The sequence below is a fragment of the Alexandromys fortis genome, unplaced genomic scaffold (genome assembly GCF_014885135.2).
Source record: "Alexandromys fortis isolate MF-2015 unplaced genomic scaffold, M_Fortis_MF-2015_v1.1 scaffold_25, whole genome shotgun sequence".
Lineage (NCBI taxonomy): Eukaryota > Metazoa > Chordata > Mammalia > Rodentia > Cricetidae > Alexandromys > Alexandromys fortis.
The window spans coordinates 1,228,409-1,246,243 of NW_026067904.1; the positions used below are offsets into that span (position 1 = coordinate 1,228,409).

General features: G+C 43.3%; 1 protein-coding gene across 1 annotated transcript in view; it reads right to left on the reverse strand.

Annotated features, from left to right (window-relative positions):
* The window catches only part of Kdm3b (lysine demethylase 3B), a 59,667-nt gene that overhangs the window by 7,188 nt on the left and 34,644 nt on the right, over positions 1–17,835 (reverse strand). The window contains exons 10-19 of the mRNA XM_050134832.1: positions 11,449–11,561; positions 8,980–9,107; positions 7,782–8,061; positions 6,347–6,603; positions 4,492–4,758; positions 3,248–3,419; positions 2,824–2,914; positions 2,582–2,712; positions 1,666–1,785; positions 185–324 (exon numbers count right to left, since the gene is read on the reverse strand). Coding sequence (XP_049990789.1) covers positions 185–324; positions 1,666–1,785; positions 2,582–2,712; positions 2,824–2,914; positions 3,248–3,419; positions 4,492–4,758; positions 6,347–6,603; positions 7,782–8,061; positions 8,980–9,107; positions 11,449–11,561 — 1,699 coding nt within the window. The remainder of the gene's footprint in view (positions 1–184; positions 325–1,665; positions 1,786–2,581; positions 2,713–2,823; positions 2,915–3,247; positions 3,420–4,491; positions 4,759–6,346; positions 6,604–7,781; positions 8,062–8,979; positions 9,108–11,448; positions 11,562–17,835) is intronic.

The following is a 17,835-nucleotide window of genomic DNA, read 5'->3' on the forward strand; positions in this document are numbered from 1 at the left end:
TCTCTCCAGGTAGTCGAGGTCGGCCTCTGTGATCTTCCTGACACCAGCACTCAAGTGCTACAGGTGTGCCCTACCATGCCTTGTACAAATAGGTCTTTACTACCAAGGGACTTCACAGCAGAGGCCTTGGTAGCTGTCTAGACCACAGCCTGGAGCTGAGGGTATCGCCCCGCTGGAGGCATACCTTCCTGAGGAGCTCTCGGATCTTCTCTGCATCCTTGGCTGCATAGATGTGCCATAAGGCTCCCGGCTTCTCTTTTCCGTCATGAATCCTCTGCTTGGTCACCTCATCAGCATCACCCTCATCAATTGTTTTGAGGACTTCTGAAAAGAACAAAGTGGTGATGACAAAGTAACCTTTAGGGGAAAATGTCCAACCAGAACAAGTTTGGTCTCTGTTCTTCTCTAAGTAATATCTCAAGAATCAAAGCTTACTAAGCAGTGGTGGTGCATGCCTTTAATCCCAGCACTTGAGGCAGAGGCAAGTGGATCTCCATGAGTTTAAAGCCAACCTGGACTACATATGGAGTTCTACATAGATCCTGTTTTTTTTTTTTTTTAAAAAAAAAAAAAAAGAATCAAAACTCATATGGGGCTGATGAGATGGTCTAGCAGGTAAAGGCTCTTGCCATCATGTCAGTGACCCGTGTGGGGGAAGGGAAGAACAACAGGGTCTCATTGTACCCTAGGCTGGCCCAGAATTCACTATGTAGACCAGGCTGGCCTTACACTCTTAGAGATCCACCTGCCTCTTCCTCCCAAGTGTTGGGACTAAAGGTGTGCATGATCACTCCCAGCTTCTTATGGAAACCAAACTCTGGTCATCATGCTGTTGACACTTTACCAACTCAACCTTTATGTTTCATCTTTGTGCACACGACCTGGCTCTGCCATTTATCATTCTATAGTTGATATGGTTAATGAGTCAAGCAGATGGGTCAGTCCTGTCTTTTTATCCCTTCACTTTTTGAGACAGTTTTCTCTGTGTAGCTGTCCTGACTGTCCTGGAACTCACTTGGTAGATCAGTCTGGCCTTAAACTTACAGAGACCCATGTGCCTCTGCCTCCCAAGTGCTGGGCCTAACAGAGTACACCACCACTATCCAGAAGTTCTTTCTTCTTATTTTTTTTTAAAGATTTATTTATTTATTATGTTTACAACATTCTGCCTCCATATATGCCTGCACACCAGAAGAGGGCACCAGATCTCATTACAGATGGTTGTAAACGAACATGTGGTTGCTGGGAATTGAACTCAGGACCTGTGGAAGAGTAGTGAGTGCTCTTAACCACTGAGCCAACTCCCCAGCCCTTCTTATTTTTTTAATATTGAGCAGGTGCCAGAGGGCATCAAATTCCTTGGAGTTGGAATTACAGAAGGTTGTGAGCCTCTTGTGGGTGCTGGGCACCAAATTCAAGGGGCACTGTACTTTTAAGCAATGTGCCAAGGCCCCAGTCCTCTCTGTCCTTTCTTTGCCAGACTTCATATTTGAACATTCCCTGAAAGGCAAGAACCCAGTCAAAAGTTTCCAAGCAGCACTCTGCTAGAATTTCCTGTGGTCTAACAATATCCACCAGGTACACACTAAGCCTGGAAGAAACTTGCATTGGTTACTCTACTTCTTAGGGGAAACCACATTAAAGCAATTTTTCTAGAAATCCTACCTTCATCATGGGCACCCTCCCCGACAGGGATCCCAACATACACCATCACATTAACAGCATCAGACACATCTAAATGAAGGTTTGTTGTGCCAACTCTTCTGTCTTCTGCTGTTATCAAGCCTAAAGGTGGGAGGAAAATAGGAAAGATGAACAGATGAACAGGTGCTATTACAAAGGACTCATGTCAAGCCTGAAAATGTGCTCTAGAAAGTCCTTAAAGAGATGCCCCGGGGGAGAGGCAGTCCAGCAGTAGAGTGCTGACTGATGTGCTCAGGCCCTAGGTTACATCTCTAGCACACAGAGGAGTAGAGTCAGGCAGGGAGGTGAGAGGGGAGGAATGAGCATCAGCTAAAACACTCTTCTTTATCTTTTATACAGGTTAACACTAATTTCTAGCTTGGTCCATATAGCATCAACATCCATCATGAAACCAAGCCACTTTTGAAAATGGTCCCTTTCTTGAAATTCAAAACATGCAGGCATTAGGGATATTCAGACGGAACTCAATTTTCACAGTATTTTATTTTAGGTCATTTTTGAACTTAATAGAATACAGGTATGACAGCAAGGTAGCTGGCATTCTTTAGTTTTAGTAAAACTAAAGAATAAAACTAAGGATATGTCTGCTGGAGTAGAATTTTTGAGTTTTTGTTTTTCAAGACAGGGTTTCTCTGTATAGTCCTGGCTGTCCTGGAACTCACAGAGATCTGCCTGTCTGGGATTAAAGGTATGCACCACCACCACCTGGTGAGAAGAAACTGTTTCTAACAGATATGCAAGCTTATGAATGTTACAGCAATCAGTACTGACAAAGGAAACATTTACAACTACCCCAGGTATGATGCTCCCTATCGTGTCTGTGTATGAAATGAGAACAGCAGTCCCCAAAGGGTTAATTCTGTCCTCTCCCTCATACCATAGGCGTTGTACATCTTGGGGCCCAGGTCAGGCCTTACAAAGTAGCTGGGTAGCCTAGAAGCGAGATTGAGCCTGCCATCCCGTTTGGTATATTCTGGCAGAGGAAGATTCTCCATCAGATCCTCAAACCTAAGAAAGGGCAGGAAGGAAGACAAAGAGCATTCACTTCTCTGTGATTCTGCTGTGTTGGTTTCAGCCAGGCATAAGCCTCTGAAGACAACATTCCCTGAAGTCACTAACCTTGTTGGCATCATGTCCCGAAAATCTTCCCCAGGGGGCCAGTCTTTGAGTTTGAGCACCATTGGCTGCCCATCTTCTGACCTCAGTCTCTCTAGAAGACAGACAACATTCTCATACACCCCTACTGCTACTCTTCGCAGGACCAAGTCTCTGGAGACACTCTGTTTCTCCACTTCCTGTAGTAGTACGTGCACTATCTCTCCATTTTATAGGACTCCTGCTCCCCTCCTCAGTGCAACAGAGCTCCCTGAACTGCAGGCCTGTTCTGGCAGCCACAGGACTGCCATGCAGCTGTGTAGAGCTGGCATGAAGACAGAAGGCTCCTCCCAAGAAGAGGATACAGTCTGTTATTTCAGGTACAGGACCAAGTATTTAGATGCTTACTACTGTTGTCACTGCATAACCAGAAAGCAAAGTTACTTACTGCATATGATCTCAAAGCCATCCCAGAAATCCCGGACTTTGACATCAGAAATGATAGCACAGTTCCGGCAGTTCACCAAGTCCACATCCTGGTCTCCAAATTCCTGGCTAAAGGCTTCTGGCTTCCAGAGTTCAGACTTGAGCTTTTTATGTACCCCTGACACTAGCACTGGCTGTGGAAACAGAGATAACCCATCAGAACTGCTAGGAAATATTGCTCTCCATGAACATCGATTGTTTTTCTCCAGAATGTAATCTACAGATTCCCATATATTAGTTAAAGAGAATGGGAAACTGTCTCGTCTCTATTATTATTCTAGGCTCTCATTCTGGGGAAACATCCTTCGAAGAAACTTTTCTTTCTTGGTGTCTATCAGTATTCTGAGGTGAAGAGACATTGCTGGGGGGCTGGAGAGATGGCTCAGTGGTTAAGAGCATTGCCTGCTCTTCCAAAGGTCCTGAGTTCAATTCCCGGCAACCACATGGTGGCTCACAACCATCTGTAATGAGGTCTGGTGCCCTCTTCTGGCCTGCAGACATACACACAGACAGAATATTGTATACATAATAAATAAATAAATAAATATTTAAAAAAAAAAAAAGAGACATTGCTGGCTAATGCAACTTTGAGAACACTGCCTCACAGTACAATGCAAACCAGGTGACTCCATAAGCTCCTCCCTCCTCAGCACCTGCTCAAGTCTAAGTGCCATGGAGCAGCATCGCATTATCAAACACATCACTAAAGACTCAAGCACTTACCCAGAACCCTGCTACTCAGCTCCTACCTTCACACTCCAAGCCCTACACTCAGGGATTTTCCTCCAAAGGTGCCACCATTAATGGCAGGTCAGCAACCACTGGAGCTCAACTTCCCTTTACAAATACCGAGCACAAAGTATTCTTAGGGATTTCCTTGACTCCGTTTTGTTTTTTGAGATAGGGTTTCTCTGTGTAACAGCTCTGGCTGTCCTGGTCTGCTGTTTGTAGACCAGGCTGGCCTTGAACTCAGAGATCCGCCAGCCTCTGTCTCCCAAGCACTTGGATTAAAGGTGATTGTCACTACCACCCAGCTTTCCTCGATTCTGAAAAGCAAAGTCAACTAGAAACAGAAGGATATCCTCCATGAATTTACTATATACATAATTTCCTGGCAGAAGACCTTCTAGACAGGCCTGCGATTATCCTGGCAGATGTGACTGCCAGGCAAACAGCAGGCTATAAAATCAACTCAGTGTTTCTTACCTGGCCTTGTTTCCAGCATTCTCGGAAGATCTTCCAATTGTTTTTGTTGCTGGGGTCATGGAGACACAGAAGTCTCCCATCACAGAGCCAGGAATGAGAGGTATGGGGGTCTAGCACATTTAACCCCATCACCATCTCCTTCACTTCCTTTTGGGTATCAGTCAAGTTGCAGGACCGCTTTGAAGAATCTGAGGTTTTCTTATTTTCCACCACCGAGGCGATGATGTGGTCGAGGAAGTTGGGCAGGCTGGCTTTGTTCTTCAATCCCTTCACAGACAAACCCTCAGGTGAGCTTGACTCAAGCACCATGATAACATTAACAAAAAAGAGGACTGTCTCACAGTTATAGTTCCAGGCTTTAATCTACCCAATTAATAAGATGTCTTCTGTGATTGCAGGGAAGACATAAAGTCACTAATCTTTAGTTCTTGACCTTTAGCATTTTCTTACATTTATGAAAGAACAGAAAGATTTTTTGTTTTTGTTAAGACAGGGTTTCTCTATGTAGCCCTGGCTGTCCTAGAACTCGCTCTGAGACCAAGATGGAAACCTGCTTCTGCCTTGTGCTGGAATTAAAGGCATGTACCTCCAAGCCCGGCAGGAAGATCTCTTAAGACCTGGGAAATATAGCTCTAGCTTTAAACTCTGTGTTAAGTACATGCATGTAGACTACAGAGTTCATAAAACACTAAGTGCTTTATAAAGGTTAGTTCAGGGAAATCTCTCTTTGGATGGTATGCCTGGGAGATACTGCAATTGTCCCTGAGCAGACCTAACAAGGCAGTGGTTTTCTAGGCTGGTGAGATAGATTGGTGGGTAAAGGTGCTTGCCACCAAGTCTGAGGACTTCGTTTTTTTTACTCTGGGACACACGGAGGAAAGATGGGGAGCAGGTGAGTGCCCACTCAGGTAACAGAAGGGCAGTAGTTTTCTGCCACAGAACATTTACCTTAGTAATCACTATCTAAGAACCATATACTCCCAAAGTGGTCTCTTTTCTTTCCAGTCCTTCTGTTACCATCTACTTTGAATTTCTCCCACTTCAGCTAATGGGAAAGCTGGGCAAGTCACGGAATAGAGAACTCCTATAAATCCAATCCTGTCTCAAGTACTATCCACTTATCCACTTATCATACAGCAGGGTGTGGTAGCAGGTGGGTCTCTGTGAGTTCAAGCCTAGTCTTGTCAACACAGCATTCCCAGCCAGAGCTACACAGTGAGACTCTGCCTAAACCGACTAAAAACATATAATCATACAATGTTCTGGTAAAAAAAAAATTAGAAAAGGAAATGAGGGTATTCACAAGTACAACATATATTTTTGAAATAAATGACCTACAAGGTATAAATAAACACTGAGAAGCAGAAAAGAAAACTGTAGAACAAACGTGTGTAAAACAGAAGGAAACTATATACATATAACATTTCTGAAATGACACTCAAGAAATAAATGCTGATGCTAGGTGGGTCAGATAGTTCAGCAGGTAAACAGACACTTGGTGTCAAGTCTGGTGGCCTGATTACTACTACCCACTGGATGGGAGAACTGACTCCCAGATTTCTCTTTCTCTCTCTTGCACACGCGCGTGCATACAGATACATACACACCCACACCACACACACGACCGGAAAAAAAAAAGAAACAGAAACCAGGAAGACCTCTTTTTCACAGCACCGATTAAAAACGATATTGTACAAGTACTGTGACACTAATGATATGTACTAGTGAGTAAAATGCCTTTGCAGAGGCGAGAGCAATACAACAGAACACATTATGATAAGTGCTAGGAAAGCAATTATGTGTAGAGGATGGGAGTGTAGCGAAAACCCAGGCGAGGTTGTAGATGGACACTTACTGCTGAGGATGCAGAGAAAACAGGTGGGAAGGGTATGCCTGTGTCCAGGGGGGCTTGAGGAAGTTTTCCAGGCCCAGAGTGAAGGAGGTCTCGAAGGCTAGAACCCTCAGTTTTGCTGTTGGAGGCAGTGGGACCCAGTAACAGACTGTTAAAAAGCTTTGGAGTCAATGGAGAGACTTTTGAGGTGGAGTTGAAGGAGTCCAGCCCAAAGGGTGAATGAGATTCTTTATTGAGCACCGACCTCAGGGACCCTGCTTCTGTAAGACCATAAAGAGAGAGAGCATTAGACAGGGAGGAACAGTCTGCAGACACTGACTCTCCCAACACTCCTAGGAGAGATACCCACCCACCCCACCCCGCCTCCAAAATGAAAAGCTATGAATATAGGTTTCAGGGATACAGAAAAATTCTCTACTTCTTTCTTCTTCTCTGTTTGGATCACAAATTCTCTTTTTCTCATCTACCTTTTATCTTCTAAGACATTTTACATGGTCTCCAGATCTCTTGAACTGAAATTGTCAGTGATGCTTTTTAAACTATAAAAATAAAAAAATAAAATAAAAAATAAAAATGGAGATCAGTCCTTATCTCAAGAAATTCTAACTTAATAGTTTCTTTCTTTTTTTTTTGGTTTTTCGAGACAGGGTTTCTCTGTGGTTTTGGAGCCTGTCCTGGAACTAGCTCTTGTAGACCAGGCTGGTCTTGAACTCACAGAAATCCACCCGGCAAACTTAATGGTTTCAAGTGGGATGAAAGAATGTGCATCTGAAAAACAATTCCCAGGTGGTTCTGAAGCCCATTTAAAAAGGCTGCTTGGCAAGTCTGTGAGTAGGGCCAGCCTGATCTACAGGGAGAGTTCATGGTCAGCCAGGGCTACACAGAGAAACCCTGCCTCAAAAAACAAAACAAAGCTGGGCGATGGTGGCGCACGCCTTTAATCCCAGCACTTGGGAGGCAGAGGCAGGCGGATCTCTGTGAGTTCGAGACCAGCCTGGTCTACAGAGCTAGTTCCAGGACAGGCTCTAAAGCCACAGAGACACCCTGTCTCGAAAAACAAAAACAAAAAAACAAAAAAAAAAAAAAATATATAGGCTGCTCCTTTCAAGGCCAGCTGAGCCCTACTTCAAAATAATCAGCTTTTCTAAGTCTTGCTGTCAATTCTGGCTGTAGAAATAAACCAGGAGGGAAAGAAGTTCACTAAAAACCTCAATTCTGATCAAGGAGGTCTAGGTAAGGACCCAGGATCCCTCTACTTTCAAACAAACAAACAGACCCAAACAGAAGAGAACCACTCACGCTGTATGATCAGCCAGAGAAAAGAAGTGGCACTTTTCTAAAGGGGTATGGTTACAAGTCAGTTTGAAAATCAAACAAACAAATAAATCACAGAATAACCCAATTTCCCCCCCCACAAGGCACGGGTGGTTTATCTCACCTTTTGTTTCTTCTTTAGCCTTCTGAGTTGCTAAATCTGCCAACCAATGCAGGGCAGAAGAGGGAGGGGCCGTGTCAGGGCACGGGGGCCTGATGGCTTTTAGTTCACTATTGCTATTTGATGCAGGGCCTTCTGCTCTTAGGGACTCTTCAGACCTGCTGTCGGTGCTGGGGCCTTTGGGGACTTGGTCTGGCTCTGGATTTGTGATCGCTGCAGCTCCACCTCCGCCCGAGAAGGTAGTTTCGTTTCCAGAAGAGGCACTAGGGGTTATACTGGGGAGCTGAAGCAGGAACGGTGAGAGTGCCAGTTAGAAGCACTACAGAGGGGAGGGTTTGGTAGAAGTGAACATGGCTACCAATGGCTCTGACACTACACCAGTCTGGGAAGAATAACCTCAACTGTCTCAAACAATGTTATGTCATCCACTCTTAATGAGTCTACAATGTGCCAGCAGTTTACACTAGGTTCTGTAGAAACCAGTAACACTCGAAATTTACTTAAAGTATGTTTTAAACCACTTCTACAACAGAAAACCGGAGATTAAAAATTAATCCTATAGAGACTGGAGAGATAGCTCCCTGGTTAAGAGCTGACTGCTCTTCAAGAGGTTTTGAGTTCAATTCCCAGCAACCACATGGTGGCTCACAACTATCTATAATGGGATCTGGTGCCCTCTTCTGGCAGGTGTACACAAAGAGGAATTATTCACCCAAAAATAAATAAGTAAGTAAGTGAGTAAATAAATAAATAAACAAATAAATGTTGATTCCATGAAACCATTTTGGGGATGAAAAGAGATAAAATGTAAGTTGTATTTGTTGTTTTGACTTTGCCCCTGAGAAGTAGTCTTGATACATTGCCCAGAGAGGCTTCAAAACTCACAATTCTGTCTGTCACCTCAGCATCCTGAGTAGTTAGAATGGATTATTTTTAAAAAGTTTTCTTTTCCTTTTAAACTTAAAGCACTGACTTCGTTTTAATTGGCGTATAAAGCGACAGGTCCCTATGGCACCTCACACACCCCATCCCTGCTCTCACTTTCCGACCACCACCCCGGCCCCGAGTCCTGCCCCTTCTGGAACTAATTCTTAAATAAAATTATGAAAAGAACCCGAAAGAGAGAGACAGAGACAGAGAGAGAGACAGAGACAGAGAGAGAGTGACCCTAATCCCTCTCAGTTGTGGCCCCACACTGTACCTGTGACATTCCGTTGGTGACAGCAGGTCTCAACACAGATTTGCTTTGCCGACTAATACAAGGGCAGTTTGCTTTAATCCCCCACTTTCCCCGGGCAGCATGTACCATGTCTCCAATATTGTACAGTGCTAGGGGAGAAGGAAACAGTAAGGACTACTGAACACTTGCCCTGTCACAGCGTACTAAGGCTCTTGTTTGTTTTGAGACGGCATCCGTGGACCCAGGTTGGCTTTCGGCTGCTGAGGAGGAACTGCTGCAGTAAACTGGGATTATGACTCAAACATAAGCAGTCACTCCTTCTTGCAAGACGACCACCATCTTCATAGCCTCAAGGTTTACACTCAGCTGGATATCCCCCTGCAAGCTGAGACAGGGCTCGGGGCCTGGTTCTGAGCTAAATTCTCCAGCCCACAGCTGGATATTTCTATTACTGTTTATTTGACCTGAATTTACTGTGGCCTCCAATCCAGTGCAATCGCCCTCCTACCTCTGCTTCCCGAGTACAGGGATTATAGTTATGAAGCATCATGGCAGTTCTCAGTTGCCTTTTTTGTCCTTTTTATAAAAAGATTTATTTTGCTGAGATTAAAGGCATGTGCTACCACTGCTTGGTCAATACATTTGTTTGTTTGTTTTGGTTTTATTTTACTTGAATGTCTGTATGTACGCATGTATACTAAATGCATGCCTGGTTGCCCTTGAAGGACGAGAGAGAACTGAATCCCCCCCAGAACTGGAGTTGTAGGTGGTTGTGAGTTGTCCTGTGGGTGCTGGGAACTGGACTAGGTATTCTGCAAGAGTAGCAAAAGCTCTCTTCCAATGAACCATTCTTTCCAGCCCTTAGCTAGAATTTTTTATAAGCCCAAAGCCAGAAGTCTGGTATGATGGTTTATTATTATTGTCAGCTTGACCAAATTTAGAATCACTATGGTAACACAACTCTGAGTGTGCTGAGGCACATTTCCAGAAAGGTTTAAGGGAAGAGAAAGGGCCATTCTCAGTGTGGGTGGCGAGATCAGGAGGATTTGAGGCCCAGAACTGAATACAAAGGAAAAGCAAGACAAACACTAGCATTTAACTTCCGAATCCTGACTCTGAATACAACCCTTAAGTGACTTTTCTCAGAATTTTGTCCCAGCAATAAGAAAGGTAGCAACAGAGTTAGTGACTGCTACTGCTTCCTTTTACTCTGGCCCAGCTAACCAGTCACTGTTCCTAAATTCAAGGCCTGCTTACACTAGATGAAATCACTTTCAGTAGGTGGGGATGTGGCCTCAGGGTCATTCCAGGCTGTAGAAAATAGCAGGCGGTGGCAGACTCCTGTATTCCCAGTACTTAGAACTGGGAGGCAAAAGGATCCTAACTGCAAGAAGCTTACTCACATAGTGACTTCCAGGCCAGTCTGTGCTAGAGTGAACCAGCAGTTAACAGTGCTTTCTACTCATCTAAGGGACTGGAGTTCAGTTCCCAGTACTCAGGTCAGAGAGTTCAAAACTACGGGTAACTCCAGCTCCAGGGCATCGGATACCCTACTTCCCCTACTTCTGAGCTCCATGGGTACTTGCACACAGACATACCAGAAAGACATAAATAATATGAAATAAAAATAAATCTTTGAAAAATTAAGGAAAACGGCTGGAGAGATGGTTCAGAGGTTAAGAGCACCACTGACTGATCTTCCAAAGGTCCCGAGTTCAATTCCATAATAATTCACAACCATCTACAATGACATCTGGCCGGCGGTGGTGGCGCACGCCTTTAATCCCAGCACTCGGGAGGCAGAGGCAGGCGGATCTCTGTGAGTTCGAGACCAGCCTGGTCTACTAAGAGCTAGTTCCAGGACAGGCTCCAAAACCACAGAGAAACCCTGTCTCGAAAAACAAAAACAAAAACAAAAAAAAACAAATACAATGACATCTGGTGCCTTCTTTAAATAAATCTTAAAAAAAAAAAAATTAAGGGAAAAAATGCTAAAACAATGGGGCTGAAGAGATAGCCCAGAGGTTAAAAGCACTGGGTGCTTTTTACAGAGTACAAGGTTCAATTCCCAGCATCTACACAGTGACTCACACCCTTTGTAATTCCAGGTCTAGGGGATCTGATGCCCTATTCTATGGGAACCAAGCAGGAGGCAAATGTATATGCAGACACACATGCACACACACATACAGTAAGTAGACAAAAAAATTTTAAAATACTAAAACAAAACAAGGAGCCAAATAGTTTTCTGTGAGTTGAGGCCTGCCTATTTTACACATCAAGGTTCAGGCCAGCCAGGGTTACACAGTGAGACCCTGTCTCAAACACACACACAGAGGGACTAAATCACACTGAGGCCAGGGATAGAGCTCTGTGGTAAAGTGTTGATCTATCGTGTAAAAGACCAAGAGTTCAATACTCATCACTACAAAACCAAAACAAATAAGCACATAGCACTTTTTAAGCCAATCTCAAAACAGAATTACTTACCTGTGCCAGGGATGATCTGTGTAGGCATGAGGTTTTCTGGTTCGTGGGACTGCCCCTTGGCACACTTCAGCCAGGAGAAAACTTCTTCATCGCCTATTTCTTCGGTCTCTGAAACAGAAATTAATTACTTATTTTATAGGGTCATAGATGGATCTTCTTCAGTGAGTGGAAGTTTCAGAACCTTAAAGGCCACTTTTCTTTTCGCATGGCCAAAGAAAGCAACAGCTAACGTAAAAAACTAAAAATTACAATCTGTTCTACTGTGTAACATTTCATAAAAAACATAAATCAACAATCTAAAGCAGATCACTGTTTCCTCTACAAACTTCGTTCTTCATAACTTTCTTTCAATCTTGGCCACCACTGTTCTAATTGTTGGATGAGGTCTCATGTAGCTAAAGTAGCTGCAGACACTGATCTCCTGCCTCTACCTGACAAAGGCAAATGTTACAGAAATGACTGACCACATCCGCCACACCCAGGCCAACACTACCAACACAGTGACATCCCTAGTCCTACTCAATCTTATAATACTGAATTTTTTAAAAATATTTATTTATTATGTATACAATATTCTGTCTGTGTATATGTGTGCAAGCCAGACCTCATTACAGATGGTTGTGAGCCACCACGTGGTTGCCGGGAATTGAACTCAGGACCTTTGGAAGAGCAGGCAATGCTCTTAACCACTGAGCCATCTATCCAGCCCAATACTGAATTTTTTGTTGCTTGTTTTTGTTCTTTTGAGACAGGGTTTCACAGTAGCTATGGAGTCCGTCCTGGAACTCGCTTTGTAGACCAGGCTGACCTCGAACTCTCAGAGATCTTCCTGCATCTGCTTCCCAAGTGCTGGGATTAAAGGTGTGTGCCACCATGCCCAGTACTGAACTTTTCCTTAATGAATTTCATATAAACAGATGTATACAGGATAAAGTCACTGTACTGGGCACCACTTAAGACTTTGTTTTGTCTTAGCCAGGATTGTGCTATAGAGTGGAGACTGGATTTGAGCTCAGGTTGTAGTCCAGATTGGTTTTAGACTCTGCCTGGTGTAAATAAAGTAGGTTTCCTGAGATAGAATGGATCTCAGACTTGCTATGTAGCCAAAGTCAGCCCTTAACTCTGAACACTTCTGCTTTCTTCTCCTGAGTATAAAATTACAGGGGCCTACTGCCAGATTTAAAGTAGATTTAAAAAAAGACAACTTCACCTGTGTCTGAATGAATGCTGTATGTGTACAGGTGCCTGCCATGCCCAGAAGAGGGCATCAGATCCCTGGGCTAGGAAGAGCCTGATGTGGATGCTGAGAAGGAAACACCTTTCCAAGAGCAGAAACACTCTCAGGCCAATAAGCCATCTCTCCAACGCCCCGCAGCTGCCACTTTAAGTAATGGCTCTAGTGTTAATAGCACCAATCTTTAACTTATCATAGCCTATCTTCAACTATTATCACACCACTTTATATATGATGTAGTGCTTTTACACACACACACCCTTATACAACTCTGAGCTACTACTTGTCACACATTTTCTTTTTTTCTTTATACTATTTCATTTTTATTTATTCATTTTTCTTTTTGAGACAGGGTTTCTCTGTGTAGCCTTGGGTGTCCTGGAACTTGGCTCCCGGGACACTATTTTTATTTGATCCCCTTGGAACTGGAGCTGGAGATAGTTGTGAGCTGTTGTATGGGTGCTGGGAATCGAACCTGGCTCCTTGGGAAGGGCAATCGGTTCTCTTAACCATTAAGCCATCTTTCTCGAGCCTGTACACAATTTGTTTTAAAGTTAAAATCTCCTAAATACACCGAATGTGTGTTGTGTTTTCTATTTAAATTACGTTTATTTATTGTGTGCATGTGTGCTCTCATGCATAGAAAAGTAGAACGACCAGCAGGAGTCAGTCCTTTCCTTCTGCCATGTGGGTCCTGGGGCCTCTGCTCACGGAGTCATCTTGCCACTTCTCTAATTAGTTTTGAGAGGCACTCCTCAAACATAGCTCAGGCTGGCTCCCAACACGATCCTCCTGGCTGATTCCTAGACTGTGATTACAGGTGTGCAACACTGTATTTTGCCTAGCGATTATTTTGAAAAATTGATTAAAAATGAGTGTGGGGGGGGAAGTGTTTTATATATTAAAAAGAATATTTTTCATTTCTTTGTGTGAACCTCAATCATCAGTATCATACTACTTTAAAATTTTTGTATACATTTAGGTAATCCTATTTTATGTGCATTGGTGTTTGCCTGCTTGTTATATGTGAATAGCCATGTGGGTGCTGGGACTTGAACCCAAGTCCTCTGGAAGAGCAGTGCTCTGAAACTGCTGAGTCACTTCTCCAGCCCCCATCATACCACCTTTTGTTGTCTGAATACTTGTAATTTATTACAGCAGTTATGGTAATGATTCTCCTTCTCTCTCTTTCTTCCTTTTTGTTTGTTTTTGTTTATAGGCAGGGTTTCTCAGTTGCTATGGAACTAGCTCCTGGAACTAGTCCTGGAACTAGCTCTGTAGACCAGGCAGGCCTCGAACTCAAAGAGATCCACCTGCCTCTGCTGGGATTAAAGATGTGCACTACCACCTCCTGGAGAATTCTCTTTCTCTTTAAAGATTTATTTATTTATCATGTATACAACATTCCTTCCATGTATGCTTTCATGCCAGAAGAGGGCACCAGATCTCATTATAGATGGCTGTGAGCCACCATGTGGTTGCTGGGAATTGAACTCAGGACCTCTGGAAGAGCAGTCAGTGCTCTTAACCTCTGAGCCATCTGTCCAGCCCCCCCCCCCCCCCCCCCCCCCCCCCCCCCCCCCCCCCCCCCCCCTCCCCCCCCCCCCCCCCCCCCCCGCCCTCTTTTGAAACTCTTTATTTGTGTACCTCTGAGGGCATGTACGCTAAGGCATGTGTGTGAAGGTCAGATGACAATTTCGGGACTTGGTACTTCTACCGTATAGGATTTGGGCATCCCTCTATTCTCTTACAGCTTGCTTTTTCTTTCTTCCCTTCTTTCCAGAATAAAGAGCTTGCTGAGTACACTGCAATGGAACAGCACACTGCACAGCAACTAGATATCTTAACCTGTCTGAAAACATTCTTTTCTCATATTTGAAAAATATTTTGAGTGTTAATTATGGACTTGTTTGTTTTCAACACTTTAAGATGTTATTACATTGTTTTCTGGCCTATACGGTTTCTGATAAATTGGCTGCCATTCTTATACATAAAATGTGTAATAAGTACCCACTCCTACCTTTCTAGATTTTCTTTATCAAAAGTCTGATTTTGATTATAATTTTAAGAAAACACAGGCAAAATACCAATAAACATATTAAACAAACAGTCCGAGTCAGGTAGAATACTCAGGAGGGAAAATGCTACACTTTCGTGTGTGGCTCTTTTCTTTTTCTAGGGAAGAAGGTGTTAGTACACAGTCCAGGTTGGCCTCCATTTGTAATCCTACCTCACCTTTCCAAGTGCTGGCTCAGAGGTTAAGACAAAAGCCAGTCTTACAAAGTGAGTTCCAGGACTGCCAGGGTTGTTACATAGAGAAACCCTGTCTCGGGGAAGAAAAAACAAAACAAAACAAAACATTTCTTTTTTCTAAAATTGTGATTTCTGAAAATTACTTGCCAATTATTTTCTGAAGGATTATTTTTGGGCCCCAAGGAATTTCATCTCATACTTGTGTAGATCTATTACACAGAAAACTGGGACCTCCACATGGCTCTCTGCTGTCAAGTTGTGCACCTTCTCTTCAGGTCTGAGGCAGACTTTGATCTGTCTTTATCCAGTGAGGCTGCCAAGCTGATTTGATGCTAGGCAGAGCCCAGGCCATAGCAGAAACTAGCTTGCTTCATCCCATTTCTCAGAGATAACAGTCCCATGGTGCCTGATGCAAATGTGGGAAGCTAGGGTTTTAAATATTTCTTGTTTTCTTTCTGCTTACAGCAGAAAAGCAATTCCTATAGTCTCCCACTGGCAGGAGAGAGGATAACTGTAAATATCTATGCAGTGCTCAGTAGGTGTCAGTCCTGTGTGAGCATTTCAGATAGAACTCATTTAAGTACCTGCAATGTTACAAGGAAGTACTGATAATATTGATATCTTTGTTTTATAGAAAAAGGAAACTAGCCGGATGGTGATGGCACATGCCTTTAATCCCAGCACTCAGGAGGCAGAGGCAGATGGATCTCTGTGAGTTTGAGGCCAGCCTGGTCTACAAGTTCCAGGACAGGCCCAAATGCTACAGAGAAACCCTGTCTCGAGCCCACCCCCACAAAAAAAAAAAAAAAAAAAAAAAAAAAAAAAAAAAAAAGGAAAAGAAAAAGAAAAAGGCTTGGCTCAAGAAACCACAGATGGTGTAAGATATGGGTGCATGTTTTCAAGTTCCAGTTGCTTCAGTTCTAACACCCACTCCCACCAAACAAAAACAAAACAAAATCTATGCCCTTGGCATGCTACAGCCATAGCAACCAGCATCACAAAAGCAGGCCGGATCAGTGTTAGAAACCATGGTCTCAGAATCTGGAGTACCGAGGAGATGCAGGGAAGAAAATAGTGAGCTTGACAGCAGCACAGCCTATGAAGGGAGACTGTGCTAACAAAACTAACCAACCACCAAACAACACAGATACCCACCCAACTGTCAGAAAGGTTTACACTGGATCTCTGAGGAGGCAAGATGAGGATGAGGATGTCAAGGGGTAAGGGGTTCCTAACTTAAGATAGAACCAAGGGAAGCAAATAATCTGAATATACGTTTCTAAACAAAACAAAACGGATAGACAATAAGAACCCCAAAGATACTCAACATCACTAATCATATAATAAATCATATAAATAAATTTTTTTTAAAGTTTATTTATTTATTATGTATACAGTGTTCTGCCTGCAGGCCAGAAGAGGGCACCAGACTCATTATGGATGGTTGTAAGTCACCATATGGTTGCTGGGAATTGAACTCAGGACCTCTGGAAGAGCAACCAGTGCTCTTAACTTCTGAGCCATCTCTCCAGCCCCAAGATAAAATTTTTTAAAGGCTCGGGGATCTCTTTCAAAGACTCCAGAAGGACATAATATCACCTCAGTAAATAGAAGTGCTTGTAAGCAAAATAACTACCCAATATGCTGTAATGTTGGGTCATTCCTCTTCAGCCTATACGCCTAGAGCATCTGGCAGATTTCTCAGTGAAGTAGGAAATCTAAAAGACTATCCCACCTATTATGGCAAAATTCGTCAGTCTCTATTTTCTCTAAATTTATCAATTTATCAGTTGCTAATGGAGTAGATACTGTTGATGTATTTACTGCATTTACATATTGTATATAGTTATTGTTCTTATGGTATACAGTTTTTCTTATAACCTTTTTTAGACAAAAAAGGAAAATGTGTATTTGTACTCTAACAAATAAAGCTTGCCTAAAGATCAGAGGGCAGAGCTAGTCACTAGTTACCCATAATTACAACAGGGGCTGGCACGATGGCTCAGCAGTCAAGATTGCATACTGCTCTGCAAAGGATTGAAGTTTGGTTCCATAGAAGCCCGCACAGAGTCCCAGCCTAGTGGTGGTGGCACAGGCCTTTAATCCCAGCACTTGGGAAGCAGAGGCAGGCGGATCTCTCTGAGTTCAAGGCCAGCCTGGTCCACAAGAGCTAGTTCTAGTTCCAGGAAGTTACCCTCTCTTGAAAGTAAAAAAACAAACAAACAAAAAGTCTGCACAGAACTATCTATTCCTCCAGCTCCAGGGGATCCCATACCTCCTTTTAGCCTCTGTGAAAAGTGGCACCCACCTGTGCACACACCTGCAGACAAACATACATTCACATAATTAAAAGATAATAGCTGGGAGAAGGAAGGTTGAGTAAGAGAGATGACGTGGAGCCATTGCATCCAGAAACTTTGCCGGTAAGCCACTGCCACGTGGCAACACAAAGATTAATGGAGATGGGTTAAATTAATATGTAAGAGTTAGCCATTAAGAAGCTAGAGCTAATGGGCCAAGCAGTGATTTAAATAATAGAGTTTCTGTGTGATTATTTCAGAGCTAAGTGGCAACAAATTGGCACCCGAACAAGCAGACTCCCTTCACCAACACTGCCTGTCTAAAATATCTGATAAAATAAAAGAGCTGAATAGCTAGTACCGAGGTAGAAGGATAGGTAGGGCTGGCAGGCAGGGAGAATAAATAGAAGGAGAGGGGGCTGGAGAGTTGGCTCAGAGGTTAAGAGCATTGCTCTACCAAAGGTCCTGAGTTCAATTCCCAGCAACCACATGGTGGCTCACAACCATCTGTAATGGGGTCTGGTGCCCTCTTCTGGCCTGCAGGCATACACACAGACAGAATATTGTATACATAATAAATAAATTTTTTTTTTAAAAAAA